Genomic DNA, 16,920 nt, shown 5'->3' with positions numbered 1-16,920 from the left:
ATTTATTTATTTATTAAAACTACTCTTTATTTTGTTCGTCATCCACGTTGCTAGATAACTATGAACGTGGATAAGTATGTAATCTTTGGCGATTTTTTTATATTGAAGTTTCGGGCTATTGTCCTGTGCAATAGATTTGTAGCAACTGCGACCTGCATAGATATATTATGTTCGCCCTTTTTCTAAGTTCGCTACCTAGACTCGTCAGGGACAAGAATTAAACGATATTCTTAGGAGCGATGGTTTCTAAGAATCCCTTGTTGAAACCTAGATATCAACTTTTTGCATTGCTGCAGTTCATACGTAGGGTCTCAATTTAGTCAATTTTAAGTATATATGTTTATAAATTGATAATAGTTTAATGATGTGTGATTTGCAGCAAACAATCTATTTTGTATAAATTATATAATTCCCTCTTGTATAAATGGATAATTAAAAATAATAAAATTATGTTGGTACCCCATAAAGTTCTTTACGTCATATGAAAATAAAACGGGATAAAAGTACATTTGTTTTATTCTTGTCTAACCAAACACTCCACTCACTTCTTTCTATAATTAATATATATATAATGTGAATTAGTATTTAGTCACAGTGTTAGTATATTAATATTAGGTAAATGTCTAAAAGCATCTTATGCAATTATAGAAAAAACCAGAGAAACTGCATCCTAATAAGAAACGACTTATCTAGGATTGCAATTAATGTATCTGGTCCACAACTGATGAAGATATCGATGAAACAAAAGAAATACAAACATAGATAGAACCTTCTCAGTTTTTAAGTCGGTTAAGAATACATAGGCATTTATTTTTTAGACTTGGCATATAAAATAACAGTGCTTAAAATAAACAATTACTTGCAATAAATATTGTTTGTTTAATTCATTACAATAAAAAGTAAATTAATAATATTTACAAATGATATGCCAAGTATAAAAAAATAAAATAACGGTTCGTTAAATAATACCGTAATAGCGACACCTAGCGGCAACTACCTAAACTATTCAGATATATTCAGTTTTAGCCTGCGAATTCTGCCTTCGATGGCTGTTAACATGTGATAAATAGAATTGAGCTGGTTCTTATCGCGACCTCCAGTGAGACTGGTTAGGCTCGGTGTTAAAGCACAACATGACAATGGTCGGTAAAGTCTTCTTCCATGCGTCTGACAGGCGAGCTCTTCTCTACCGCTGGGTTTCATTGTGCATGCTTCTGTGTAAGATATGTTCGGGAACGTTGAGATTTGGTACAGGTATTGGTCGTTAGGTAGCGCCAGATGTTTTGTCACTGCAATAATTATTATGAAATGAATTTTATTGTAGTCACAGTATATAAAATTAGTTTTAGTATTTCTCGGACAGTGCGGTTTCAGAGGAGCTTTTTCCCGCGTACACTTAGATTGTGGAATGAACTACCTACGGAAGTTTTTCCACGAGACTACAACATGGGGTTTTTCAAGAAGGGTATATTAAGGTTGCTTAAGGATCGGCAACACGCACCTCTGGTGTTTCAGACGTCCATAGGCTACGATAACCATTTACCATCAGATGGGATGTATGCTTGTTTGCCACCATTAGTATAATATTATTTCTGCTTCCTACTTCATTAGCAGTAGTAGTAGCAAGATCGTCCTACTTCATTTAGTAGCAAGATACAGTTTCTAATAAGTTTAGATCGGATTGAACGTACAAGTGAAGTGCTAGTAGAGCAGCTTGACTGTCCGAATAAATGTATATGTGTACCATTCCATTATCATCCATTAAAAATATATATATCACCCTTCAACCAAGACTCCTTATAAACCAATTTGGTTGATGACTTCAATCGACGAAATTCATAGGTCGCCTATCTCGCACACAGACCTTTGTACAAAATCTATTTCTTAAGAGTACGTATCTAAACCATTTATCGATTATTACGTACCATTTTTCTTTACTTTATCGAAGTGTTTTGCAAATAAATTACTGAAATATCGACACGAATCAATCAAGTGTTGTGTCCCGCAATCTTCACTTGAATCTAAGGAAGCAATATTTATTATTAGAAAACAGTTATTAATTTAAATCAGATTTTAGGTAGAATAAATTTGTTGGTGCTCAAATATAAAATTTTTGATTCAGCCAGGCTGATACTTATCTGTCAAATAAACTCGACGTATATATTTTGTTAAGTCGCGTATTAGGTACATGTGGCTACATTAAATACACGAGCCATTGAAATACATGAACATATACTAATATTATAAAAAAATAAAGTTCGCGAAGGTCAGCTGATTTTATATATAAGTAATGCCTCGTTGACCCACGCGACCACATCACATTTTTACCGTTTTTGTTATTTTAATTTTTTTTATATTTTTTATATTTTATAGTAAATATAATATAAATCAACAATCTGTTTCAAAATACAGACTTCGCAAATCCACAGAGTACGTTATAAACATCCACTATAAATGTTATAATTGAATAAGACCATTATCCTATAGTTTCCCAAACATTGATGTTGGCAAATGCACCATAGTGCCAAGCAATTAAAAAAAAAAATTAGACCACACACTATATATGTATTACAAATATATTGGTCGTTTAGTTGGTACCGTAGGCTGTTATCACTAAGTTCCCCAGCTTTATGAAATCCGGCTCAGCAACACAACGAGTGGTATAAATATAAAACTGATCATAAAATGAATGCACGGATCAAACGACATGCCAGAAATATAGTAAAGTAGGCCTCTTATTTATTTTACTACATCTTATTAAAGTTGATTCACATTCGTCCAATCAGATATGAGTTCGGTATTGATGACCGGGAAACGGTTGTTATGCCATATAAATTAATAATAATAATAACCCTCACACAATCCACACAGCGCCTCATCTAGTCCCAAGCTAAGCAGAGCTAGATATAAATACTTAAATACATTTTTGTAAATACCTAATGAATTTAAATAACAGGGCGACCACTACAATCGATCACATTCAAGAATACAAATGTTTGCACCATGCAAGGAATCGAAAGGTCCAAGAAAGGCGATGTGCAAAGACCACCGAGGCCGTTAAATTTTTTTTAGATATATCGCTATCATAAAAATAGCTCAATAGACCTATTGACCTATACACGGTCAAGCCGTTTCGAAGGATAACAAATACTGTGACACAAGGCTTTTCTTTATTGGAAGATGTATATATGTATGTACACGCATTTACATATAGTGTTATATAAATGATACAACTCGATACTAACTACTTGATAGGCAGTGGATTAATTGTTGTCATGTGATATGTGAGGCATGCCAACCTCGAATCAAAACAAAGCAATGTCCTCGTGCGAATAATTTTGGCTCTCTAACCTAATTACATCATAGTGCAATATTTCGACCAATGTCCGTAGGTACAAATCTCTTACAAACTTGAATGAAGATCGCTATGGTTGTTTTACACAAAATAGGTATAGAGTCAAATACATTTTGGAGTCTTTAAAGCAATCCATAAGATTGGTAATGAATATATTTTCTATGAAAAGAATGCATGCTTCTATGGATAACTGTCCTCAACTTCTGAAGGACTGTGTTGCAATGCAGATGATTTGGAATAAGCTTTAATTTTGAATATTTAAACTAACGTACATTACAGTAATAAATAACATGTCTTTGGTAATAATGTTTATGGCAAGACTAGATACAATGGTACTTTTTCATATTATGCAAAATACCTATTTTATCAGGAAATCGAATGGTTCCCCACAGGATATTCAACAACTTTCAAACTTTGTCTGTACCACGCAGCTGTGTTTGATGTATCGGAAATAACAAATTGAACAACATTATTTACCTTTGTCATACATTTGTGGTGGCAGAGTCCCATGATAGTTGTTGACGCAGGTTTGAGTAACTTCTGTCAATGCTGTAAATAAGAAAAAGAAAAAATATAAAGTTATCTTTGAGCCTAGACACCTCGTTTAAAGTACAGGCACTAGACTTGTATAGTTAAATACTTTAAGCAATAAATAATTCTAAATTTAAACTAGTTTATTGCTAGATTCATATAATGACGACAACGAACAGATACCATAAGCAAAACCGCGACGACCTCTCTATCAAGAGTGAATGACTGAAGAAATAGACCAAATAAGCTGAAAGACGTTGAAACAAAGTAGCAACAGATGCCTATATATATAAATATAAACAGACCATATAGGCATATTGTCTTATGTTCTTGTATTTCTCAAGCGTTCCCGTCGCTGGGCCAAAGTATTATGCTTCTGAACCCTGTAATGTCTCTGCTAAATCCTTTTAAGCACAAATACATATTACAACATATACAGCAGACTATGTACAAATTAACCTCATTAACCTGAGTACCTAAATTTAATACTGAACTGGATGACGTCAGTACCGTACGGGCCGCAACCTTCTAATTTTCAGTAGACTCAGTTCCTTAGAATTCTAGTTTCAATTTATGAAATTGACTGCGGAGTTTAGTACTTAAATTTATGGTGATAGGAGTCCTATAAAAGTTATCCTTTACACTATCTATATCCGGTACAACAAACCTTGAGACTTCCGATGATGGTTATGTGAACGGTGCATAGACAAATCCAGGCCGCACCACGACGTCAATATGGCTGCGGAACGCACCGCTAAGGCACGAATCATCGCTGCTTCCTTCTCTAGATACATATATTATAACATTTTATAACTGGAATATTAAACACGCCCAATGATGGCAAACGGTAAGCAGCAATAGTCGCCTATATACATGAATAACATTACGGCCATCACATTATCATGTGACATAGATATATGTAGAATCTATATAAATAAACATTGTAAATAATCTGGCTTTAAAAAAAAGAAAAGAATAACAAGCGAGTTTCTTGAAAATTCTTCTCAATTGAATCTGTATACTGAACTGGACGGTAGAGAAAATATTATAATATATGAAATTTGATGTTCATAAGCGGCTAAAATGTCCTACATGAAATCGCCTACAACATACGGAATTAAGTATATCACAATTTAAATGTACTTTCCATTACCATAATCGATATAATTTAGTAATTACAAACCATTGTCATAACGCGAGAGGCTCTGTATCGCAGAATCTAGTCTTTTTTCATGAACCAAGCAACGTGGATGGTCGTAGATGAATATACAATCTATAAGGAAAAGAAGAAATAAATACTGAACGCGAAATAATATTATTATAATAAATTAAAAGAAGATGAAATCCTAACCAATGGAGCCATGATTATCCGCATGGATGTGGCAACAAGACTTCGGAGACGGTAGCAAACATCTTGATGTTAAAACACTAGCAGATTTCTGATAGTTCATTCTTGACTCCGTTGCTGAAACAACATATTTTACACAAACAAGCACAAACATTACACTACATCAAATTTAAACCATTGAGGTATTATTGTATGCTAATATACTAGAGCTATGTCAAAATAATTGTGGTGATATCACCTTAATTCAGCGTCATTTTAGTACCATTTTTTGAAATATTTAAGAAAAGGTTATTTATTATTCTTCGATATCGGTATAGTTAGATATTGATACTTTCATATATGTGATATACTGATACTTTCATAGATACGGGGCAAAATAATTCAAAATATGTAAGGGAATAACATTTTATCTTGTTCACTGCAAATTGAGCACAATATTTGCGTTTTCTCTAATAGATTTTCTAGTAGATATAATACCTCAATGGTCGAACCACGGCAACATGTAAAGTTCCTACCTATTTCATTTTTCTCGAGTTACTAATGTCTATTGTGACGGCACATCTAGTTTTACGACTATCCAACTTTAAAGTGATACTGAATTTGGAGCCGTGATTTTGTAACTTTGATGCACAGGATGGAGCTAGAGAAGAAACATCCAAATATGTAGTTGGTAAATAGTGAATGAAAAAATAAATAATATGATCCGAATGCCTTTTAATAAGAATAAGAAGCCATATAGCCTGTTCATGAGAAGAAAGAAAGAAAAGAAAAAATGCACATGTAGCCATGTGTTGCCGGTCTTTTAGGGAGGAAAATCCTCATTTCTTAAAGTTTTCATTATCATATCAGAAATGTACTGAGGTGTATGTACTTCGACACATGCACCAAAATGTTGTGTTAAAATGTTACTTGTAATGGACATTTGTCAAAATTGCTAGAACAAATCATTTCATCTATATCCATACCTGCATGACGAATATCAGGACATGTTTGAAGCATAGATTCTTTTACATTTCTAAACGATTTGTCATCTGAAATATAATCGATTCTTATCAATGCTGAATCAGTTTTTATCATTTCATTATTTCTATTATAAAAATTGTTATAATACCTGATGTTACTTTGTCGACCATAACAGACGTTTGCTTTGTAACTATGTCTTCAGTTTTCTCATAAACTTTTGCTGGTAATACGTCAGCTAGACTATCAGTTGATAGTGCAAATGGCAAAGGTGGTGAGGTATCTATTAAAAAAGTATATAATAATAATATCCCATAGATAATACACACAACGCCATCTGAAGGTAACCAGAGCTTGTGTCATGGGTACTAGACAACTGATTGTAATGTTTATATATTTAAGATTTTTTGTAATACATACATAATATATCTAGAAAACACCAAGACAGATATAAACAAGCATACTCATGAATACCAATTTTTGTACCGCGGTATCAAACCCGTGACCTCCAGAACGTGCTCTGTCCTTGGTGTATTTAGATTATAGCTATACTTTCTATCGCATGAACATTTAAGTAGTCTAAGATCTTTTATTATTTCTAGCAATATAAGAATAAAAGTTTAATAAAAATAAAAAAAAGTATAATATATACCTGGTTTTGGTATAAATCTTTTGCTTGATTTCAAAGTATCAGTCTTTAGTGATCTTTTCGTAGACTTGGATTTGGTGGAATTATTACTAGATAACAAGTTATGTTTTAGAGTTTTTAATATAGACTGTTCATTATAGAGCAGTGATTGATAGTCTGCGAAAGATACAATAAGTTTCTTAAGTAATAACGTTTGAGTTTTGGTCAGTTTCGTAAATAAACATTACTCAGTGCCGTTAGAGTTTGAAAGCTCATAACACGGTAAATACTCTAGAAATATATTTACAGGATATATTTCAAACGTCAACTGTGAAATATAGCTTCTAGATATTGTCTCATACGTTCAGAAATTGGTGCGAATTTATTTTCTATCAGACGAGGACGCGTTCAGATCTTGGATTATAAATGTAACTACGTGAAAAATATGTATAGAACCCTAAATTATTTGATTTAAATCTTTAATCTGTCGTCCAAGATGACTAGTGTATTATTTTTAGTGAGCATTAAACGACTTTTGGTATGGTTAATCACTTGATTTGATATTTGTACATCAGCTTAAGTTTTCAACTATGTCAAGCATGATATTATAATATAGACTATGTTGAGTTGTAGATAGAGAGACTAAGACCAGTTAGTAATAACTAACTTAAGAATGTAGTCGTGAATAGGGTCTCAAATAAAAACATAAATGAAATCCAATTTTATATTATCTAGTCGTACAATTGCGCAAGAAGATTTTTAGGATTAACATAAAGTTAGGCGCTTCTGTTTATTGTAGCTTCAGATTTATCTTTGTATTCAAAGTTTTCAAAGACGTTATCTATAGGCAATAATCTTTTTAATTGGAAATATCGTCTTATTGTTAACTTATAATACGAAATAAAGCTTTAGATTTAATTAAGTTAAATAGAAAGAGTCCTTAAATTCATTAGTAAGAAAAAATAGTAATTTCCGTAAATACTCGTATAAAACGAATTTCAATAATGTAGTAACAAATACAAAAAAGGTATACTGTGATGTCATGTTATACCATATTATGTCAGGGCATCAACTTTTTCTGCTCTACCCACTGTTTGGAAATAAGGAAAATTCTACAATTTCTCAAATTACTACTAACAGTAAGTATCATCTTATAAATATAAATTATAGTTCCATAAACATAAATTTTAGCATGTAAGTTTCCTAGGTCCCTTTGCCATCAATTAGGAAAGTTTTTAAAAAATAAACCACGGTAATGGTAAACACTGGGTGACATATAGATAAAACTTATTGAAACAATACCTTTATCGTCATTAGCCGTACATCTTCTAATCCATTTCTCAGCGTTAAGGTCGCTGGAAAGAACAGTATTGCTCAATGCCGGTCCGTCCATGTCGGTACTAGATTTGGTAGTGCCTGTCATATGTGACAATGAAATAAGATGACCACCATGAGTTTGACCTGAAAATAAGTCATTAATTAATATATATGTGAGAACAAGATTTGAAATCGATCTTCAGACTAGTTGGTATGGGAGATGAAGGATGTTTGAATATTTCAAAAGAGAGTGTTTTCTTACTATCATATCAAGCTTCCGTATTGCTAGAAAGTATAAATGAATGTGTTACATTATTTATTATAACAGTGTAAACGACTTATCAGTTTAAAGTCAATCGATTTATGGACAAATAATACGAGTTCATAATCGACAGATTAAGACAAATTAAATATTATTTGCCGAAGGAGTTTAGAAATCGAATAATACTGAATAATTTCAAACTGAGGCTTCCTTTCTGTATCTACCTAAGAAAAATATTAATCTATACCACTCTGACTTAGAGGAATGCGTTTTATATAGAGTTTTCTTTTAGAGTGACATTATGTTTGACAATTATAACTTCTACATAGAAATGAAAAGGAGTAATGACATGTTATGCTCTAGATTATAATATTTTAAAAGAAATAAAGTGGAATACAGATTAATAAACCAGTGCGAAATTGCTTTTGTATAATCCGAGAATTGAGAAGTCTGTGATAATCTGTTACTCAGGACCGTGTCTACATTTTTTGATACAACAGATGACATATGTTCGTACTCGGTATAGAATCTTCATGTCAAATTTCATACGGATATATTTCAGTCATTTAAGTCGTGAAAGTAAAATGTCAGACTGGTATGGATTATACAAATACAAAAAAGAGATTAACCGTGACCTATTTGAATATTATCCACAAATATCAAAGGGTTATTTTGTCTAGAGTCCGCGCGATTAAAGTTACGAGCTGCCTTTATTTATTGATAGATGTGTTTTGGTCATGCTGGCATTTTGCCATACTTGAAAGTAGCTTTCAATATTTGTTATGATGTTCGGTTTGTTGAATTACTTCATATATCATGTCTTTTATGAATGCGTTCAGAACGAAAGGGTTTAAAATCTAATAGCTTTTCCTTCATTTTCAAGATAATTTCTTTCATTTTCTACCCATTCAATTGCTGCAAAGCTTTCATTCATTAATAGGGGTCTGCACTGTTGTATGAGAAAGCAATTAGGACTAACTTTTCAATATAACTTACTGGTAAAATTCTCCGTCTTTGATGGCTTACTTTTCTTTGAGGGACAGGTGGTCAATATATCTTTTACAGGGGTTGGTTTACATTGCATCATTTCAGTGGAATACTTTATATTGAGATCTATAATAAAAGAAAAATATAAACAGCATATATAAATTAGGTGTTTATGATCACTTGCAAATTTATTGTTTTATTCCCAAAATATTTAAGTGTGTTTCGAACTAACATGTTGAGATTTGCAGAAAAACTGTGCTATGCTATTAGTTAGGTAGATATTATATTGTGCATTTCTGTCATATTCGATAATGTATTTTAGATTGAAGTTTAGTATGATATTATTACTAATATAATACAGTAATGGTATTACAGCAATACTACTACTACTATCATTATCTACAAATGAAACTATTATTCTTCGGAAGTACAACCGGAATAGGTTGTAATGTTTTTCGTCCATTCAATTTACATTAATATTATTCATTACATGAGTATAATGAGCTTCAGAATGTTTTAAAGTGGATAAAGTTTAAATGTAAATAATTAGGTATGGGCGCCGCTGTAATTTAACTTTAGCGTTGTACAACCATTATTGTTACAGATTTTATTAGACACGTTCGTCATAAAAATTCTAAAATATGTTTATTACAAAGTTTGTTTCAGATAATTGGGTTATTTTTTATTTCTTAGCCGTTTTAAGTACATTTTATGTATAAATAATACATTATAATATAGTAGCGAAAATAGATGTTATGATCAATTAAAATTAGCACATACAAGCCGTCGTACTGTAATAGTAGCTACACTAATATAGATCTGTTTGTTAAGCCCGCTCATATAATTCAGAATATTAATTAGAAATTATTAAAAATAATTTACTTTAATAATTTACTTTACGGATATTGATAGAGTTTTTCGTTGAACAAATATCAATATGCGGAACTTACTCGATAAATAATATGATTGTGTATTGGTTTCGATGTCGTGACCAACTCGAGCACATCCACAAGAGACAACTTGATCTGGGGAAGTGTAAATCGTTTATGAATCATTAATAATAAATTTAAGAGTATTACGGTCCAGGAATTTACCACTGTTTACCATTCGAATCGTAAAACATACGCAAAAGTAAACCTAGTCGACACAATAATCAACTTTCGTAGTCACATCGTTGTGTGTGTGTGCTCAACTCTCCAATGATCGAATACCGATATCCAGCCAAATTACTTCTTGGGAATGCAGGTTCGCCATTTTGCTGTATAATCTTATGTTCACCACTCGATAATTGACAGGGGCATCTCTGAATACCCCATTCGGGATAAAAATGGTAAAGATATATTAATTATTATTAATTGTTTACAATATTTTTTTTCTTTATCCTAACTGATATAGTAACGAAGAGCTACGACTGAGGCTAGCGAAATTTTGGATACAGGATTCCATGATGAAGTAAGAAGTATCTATAGAAAGGATTCTAGAAATTTCCATGCTAATTTTAATTAAATATATCTTATTAATATGCATCATCATCAATTATTACTTAATATTATCATCGCGAAAGTTTGTAAGTACTTTTTCACGCAAAAACTACTGAACGGATATTGATGACACTTTACAGTAACATAGCTTATACATCAGAATAACACATAGGCTATATTTTTTATTGAAATTTGACGTGAGTGAACTGCGCGGACACAGCTAGTATTTTAAAATGAGGGATTGGAAATAACATTTTCTTATACATAGAGCAAACTAGATTACAGAACTTAGTAATTTATATTATTCTGAAAAGCAATGGTGTTTACATAATGTATAAAAAAATATGTTGAAAATGAATGTAATTATACTTTTGTATTGTTGGTCGACGATTGTCTGCATAGAAGTCAACATACAGGTAGACTTTACATCTCTACGCGTTTGTATTTCAACTGACTTGCTTTCTAGAAATATTTATTTTTCTATGAATTTCTAATTTAATAATAATAATAATCATCTCAGCACAATACACATAGTCATCTAGACCCAAGTTAAGCTAGCTTCTGTTATGGGTACTAGATAACTGTATACATATTATACATAGAAAATACCCAGACCGTCAAAAACAATTTATGAATATAAATGTTTGTGCCGTGCAAGGAATCCAACCAGCGATCATCGGAAGTAAGGCGGTGTGTTACTACTAGACCACTGTCGCCGTCAAGTAAAATAGAAAAATGCAATAAATGACCGTTGCATTTTTGTATTTTATTTCATTTTTACTTCAGAGTAAAAACATAACGGGAGAAAATTAACAAAAGGAAGATTACGTACAATAAAAGTCATTCAAAAACCTCATATGCATCTCTAAACACATCTGTGTTTGCCAAGAATTTTACTCATTTGAATAAAATTGTTTCAAATGTTAAGAAATACATTTTTCTTAGAGATTAATGTAGAATGAGATGTAACTTATCAAAATAAAATATTTTGTCGTATCTATGACTATTTACTTATATCAACAAAATAGACAAATAAAATCATGTAGGTAATAGTGCACCCGCCTGCGCTAACGGGGCACCTAATCAGTCGTGGAAAATTCACCAGGAATTATCATGATGGTTTCCAGGTGGAACTGCGTAGACGTCAATCTGACATGGTCCGTTGCCAGCAATGGGGTTTTTACTCCAGATTACTAATAATTCCTTTAATAATTCCCTCACTTTATTAGCATTAAGTACGTCTATTGTACAATATTTCAATAATTATTAATAAAGTCCAAATAAATATAGCTAATACAGAAACTACTGCTACCGGCTAAAAATTCTCTCGATAAAATGTATCTCTGTTTTGTTACATGTCATCGTAAACAGCAAACGATTTTTAGTTTGCTGTTTCCCCCGTATTCAAATTACACAGTACATTCTCCATGTGAAATGTATCGTGAATGTATGGAGCCATGCACAGTAAGCGATGCAAGCAGCGTCGCCGGGAGCATTATTTATCAAACCGAATGAAATATAACCCGTACCTGCCTTTCAATTCTTACGCAGCATTAAACACAATTGCAAACAATTTCAATATATGCAGAAAGTTAGAAGTAGTTGGCATGAGTTCGTCTATATTAAAAAGTTGGCTGTTTATGAACGCAACTATTCTGAGATATACTGTTTTAAATTTGACGTGGTCATTATTTATTCGTGTAATTAGTAAATCACGGGATCTTGCCACGTTTTATTCCTATTGAGTTCGAGATATTTATGCAGTGTTTTAACCGCCATTTTCACAGGTAACCTAAGAGCAGTTCAATAATCATACGTATAAACTATTCTGAAACTTTGTAATTTATGAAAGACAACATGAGATCATTTTTTTTAACGATTCCAGTGCTGTTGGCCGCTGCTGGGTTTTACAGCTACACTGAACGATAGAGGGCGAGTAGATAGGCATAGGAGGTAGGTAGATGCTACTCCAAATCCGCGAAAGGTCTTATGGACCAATTATTAGTTTTTGGGTACCGCTTGGGATTCGAACCTCGGCTGTGGCCATTTGAATTATGTGTGTGGGAAGGGGTCCTCCGATAGGGAGGAGAAAAAGCAAATAAAATAAATGAATTTCAATCAATACTTAAAGTAAAGAAAAAGTACTTTAGTTTTTTACTCAAGTTCTAGTAACTTTATAAATTAATGTGTCATAATGTATTGGTATTTGATTGGGACGACGACATATGTATAAAATTGAGGACTAGCTCAGGAATGGATAGTTAAAGATAAACATGAAAATACTAAAAATCTCGTGATTTTCGCAATTTCTTAAAGTTACATGATAATCCTGGCTGTATTTAGGTTACATATTAACAGTATTAAAATTTAAAAAAACTTAACACGTCTGAATCATTCATTTTATATTTGTTTGGACAATATCCGGATATTCACAATGTTAGACATCCGGCGAGAATATTGATAAACGGATAAAAAAGTGAGATATTGGCTACGGAAATGTAGATGAATAGCTGTTATTAATCACTATGATACATTTCTTTAAGATCGTTTTTGTAACGGTTGCAATCGTGCTCCATATCTCTATTTTTTATATTCAATTTTTATAAATCCATATGTAAAGTTACCATTTTTACAATATATTTTTAGAGAAAATATATATTGTTTTATTAATTTAGAGACTTCCAATCGAATCGAATTTGAAAAGAGACAACATTAATAATCGTTGACAGAGATGTCTATCTGTTGATGTTTACCTCATTAAGGAACTAATACGAAAGATATTTAGATTTTTAAATAATTTGACCTTTATACTCAATTACCCTTTAAGTAATTTAATTAATTGAAATATGGTATACATTAAAATTGTACGCAGATTAACTCATACTTTTATACCCTGCATGCTTTTTCGGCTCACAACCGTGGGAAACTAGTAGGTAATGAATGAAGAGCGAAATTATTTACTAGAGGAATCCTAGAATTTCTAATACAGATATTGCAATATACACAGATGAATAATTCAAAGGTACTTTACTTCGTGCCAATTTTATTATAAATTCAAATTTGTTAAAAGTTAGCGAGAAAAGCTCCGCATGAGTGATCGTTAGTAGATATTCAAGAGAGAGAACGAGTTGTGTTATTCGGTCGAAATATTAGGAAGTAAACTTGAAGTGGGTACAGACGCTTCAATACGAGCCCTCCAATTTGGGCCAAAATTTCTGTTATTTCAAAATTATTGTCTACATATTTCAGAATATATTTAAAGAGTAATTCAGTAAAAAAACGATACTTTAATTGATTCATTATAATTATATCGAACCTACAATAATACCTACAGTAAAGATGTGGTACAAAGGCCTATGCTTCTGAATCTCTTTCACCCATTTCAGTCAGCCGCAAATCAACTTTTTTTAACCATTGTTTTGGTTAGCGAGTGAAATATGGTAGTGTTATGTTAGTATTTTGGAATGGCAACGCGTGGGGGTACTACGGCCTTCACATGACGAGGTGAATCCGAGGCGCTCGAATCTTTATGTAAGTTTCTTTACGTTTACTTTCGTTGAAAGTAAAAGTAGTAAGGACTGTTTAATTTTATTTATATGTTACTCACTGACCCGTATAACTTCGGATAAGTCACATTTTACCCGTTTTTAGTATATTTTGAAAAATCATTGCAGCCCTGTTCTTATTAGTGAAGACAACATGTTAGATAGCTCATAGCCTTTCTCGATAAACTTAACTATTCAACACTAAAAGTACTTTCAAAATCGGATCACTAGTACCGGAGATTACTTTAAATATCAAACATAACTTTTTCATAGTATTGCTATAGATACTGTGACCATATAAGTATTGTTTAATATTATTTAGATACTACACCGTGTCGTAACTGAAATAGCTTACTATACACTTGATTTATAGCTTAATTATATGTAGCTGATTCCAATTCCACGTTCTAAATATGGGTCGGATAGTGGTCACAGTAATTTATATACGAGTTTCAAACTACAATAACCCTAACAATTATGCCGTACAATAGTGTTACGGTTCGTTATAGTTATTACTACGGAGTGGAATAAACACTACGTTTAAAGAGGTGGTGAGTGGCACTGCCCTTACGAGAATGAAACCTAAATAGAATATATGTGAAATGTGTTCAGTGACACGAGACTCTTTATGAGGGTTTTTTATGGATGATTGTGGAATGATGCATCCGTCTGCTCTAACTTTGTACGCTGTGCTGGAGGAGCATCCTACACCAGTGGAGGATGATAAGATGAGTAAGAGAGAGTAAAAATAATGTACACAACCTACTGCATACAAATGGTTTTATAACTATAGAGCACAATCAATCAATACAAAATAAATTAGTAGAAAATATGCAAAATAAACAAAAAGAATATATGCGCTGTTTCATACAAAAAGGCGCGGCCCGGCTTTATGAAGACGTTAATTAACAGTGAATTGTTTGCAAAAACGTGTAAATAAAAAGGTAGCACACTTTCACACGCAAAATTTGCTTTAATAAATGAATTTCAGAAATGAAATGTTTCATACATGAAAACGTAACAATTTATCTAATACACCTATAGCTGGAAAATATACAATACTTAAAAAACTTGGATAGCATCGAACAAAAATTGTTACGACGTCCGCCTCACTTAAAAACTTATTTTGTTAAAAATTGTTATACAGTTTCATTCCAAAAATATTTTGGTCTAAGTAATGTTCGTCAGGTTTATACTGACCTATTTCGCAATGTGGCGGTGCTAACTGTTCTGTAGTCTCGCTAATAGACTGGTCGCTCAACATTTGGCTTGATATGACCCAACTACGGCCAATATGGTTGGGCCGACGTATGTTCTCATCTGTGAATCATATTATAGCGAATGAAAATTTTTGTTCACTTTCCAGATATTCTCTTTCTCACCTACTACGTCTGATAATCTATATGGAAAGCAAGTTATGTCCGGTTGTAGATTAGTTAGTAATCTTACAACTATAATAATATTATAAACGCAAAGTTTGTTACCCTTTCACACAAAAAAACTACTCATATTTTTATGAAACATTACAGTAATATAGCTTATACATCAGATAACACATTGGCTATAAATTTCACGCAGGAGAACCCGCGGACACTGTTAGTTTTAAATAGTATAAAATTGAAGATTGTATCTTTTTTAGCTTCAATTGAAAAAAGAGTAGATATGAATCTACTATTTTTTATTCCCATTTGAAAGTGATATTAAATAAAAGCGATGTCATAATAATATTATAAACGCGAAAGTTTTTAACTATGGATGTTTGTTACTCTTTCACGCAAAAACTGCTGAATGAATTTTGATGAAACTTTACAATAATATAGCTTATACGTCAGAATAACACATAGGCTATATTTTTTATTGAAATTTAATGCGAGTAAAACTGCACAGCAAATTACACCGATACAGATAAAACAGCTAGTTATTAAATAAAATTAGTATAGCAAGCAACATAGTACATTTTTTTATCTGTTTTATATCAACAATTGTGTCGTAATGTTTAACCAAAAAAATATTACGATATTCATTCAGTACTCATTTCTTTGTATAAGACATACATATATCAATCTTACGATATGTTTTAAACATAGTGTAGGTAATATCTTATAAATATATTTTTTTCTAGTATAATATAAAGTTACATATATATATATCCTTCTTATGTAGTTGCAGACCAACCTGTAAATTGCTTGTAACAGCTATATTGAACGCCAGCATCTATTTTTGATCTCTTTGTGAGAGAACATCGTGTGGGCGTGTTGGATGTAGATAATCCAATAGATTTCTTTTGGGGTATATTTGTGCTTATTGTCGCCGACATAGACTTGTTACATGATTCTGAAAATAGGAATTTTAGTTAAAAAAAAAAAACAGGTCGGAGCTTATCATCATCGGAGCGTAACTCTTTCTGTGAGGTTTTCGTAATATCTTAAGATAAAAATAAATATCGTTCTGCTTTTTTTTTATAATAATATTTTCCAAATAGTTTTATAATAAACTTCTATTCTTA

At 32.0% G+C, this 16,920-nt stretch overlaps 1 protein-coding gene across 1 annotated transcript in view; it reads right to left on the bottom strand.

The window, feature by feature from the left end:
* Positions 1-874: 874 nt before the first annotated feature.
* Positions 875-16,920, bottom strand: part of LOC131843628 (uncharacterized) — a 28,292-nt gene continuing 12,246 nt past the window's right edge. Inside the window, exons 14-28 of the mRNA XM_059192299.1 lie at positions 16,590-16,748; positions 15,615-15,734; positions 11,239-11,331; positions 10,339-10,413; positions 9,398-9,514; positions 8,125-8,283; positions 6,847-6,999; positions 6,346-6,477; positions 6,200-6,265; positions 5,238-5,351; positions 5,070-5,159; positions 4,554-4,670; positions 3,833-3,904; positions 1,926-2,021; positions 875-1,289 (exon numbers count right to left, since the gene is read on the bottom strand). Of these exons, the coding sequence (XP_059048282.1) occupies positions 1,003-1,289; positions 1,926-2,021; positions 3,833-3,904; positions 4,554-4,670; positions 5,070-5,159; positions 5,238-5,351; positions 6,200-6,265; positions 6,346-6,477; positions 6,847-6,999; positions 8,125-8,283; positions 9,398-9,514; positions 10,339-10,413; positions 11,239-11,331; positions 15,615-15,734; positions 16,590-16,748 (1,850 nt within the window). The 3' untranslated portion in view covers positions 875-1,002. The remainder of the gene's footprint in view (positions 1,290-1,925; positions 2,022-3,832; positions 3,905-4,553; positions 4,671-5,069; positions 5,160-5,237; positions 5,352-6,199; positions 6,266-6,345; positions 6,478-6,846; positions 7,000-8,124; positions 8,284-9,397; positions 9,515-10,338; positions 10,414-11,238; positions 11,332-15,614; positions 15,735-16,589; positions 16,749-16,920) is intronic.

Source organism: Achroia grisella, unplaced genomic scaffold (genome assembly GCF_030625045.1).
Source record: "Achroia grisella isolate CSIRO2021 unplaced genomic scaffold, CSIRO_AGI_Agris_v1 utg327, whole genome shotgun sequence".
In the NCBI taxonomy this organism is placed as follows: Eukaryota; Metazoa; Arthropoda; class Insecta; order Lepidoptera; family Pyralidae; genus Achroia; species Achroia grisella.
The sequence above is the reverse complement of the archived record's forward strand: the minus strand, read 5'-3'. Positions and strand labels throughout refer to the sequence as shown.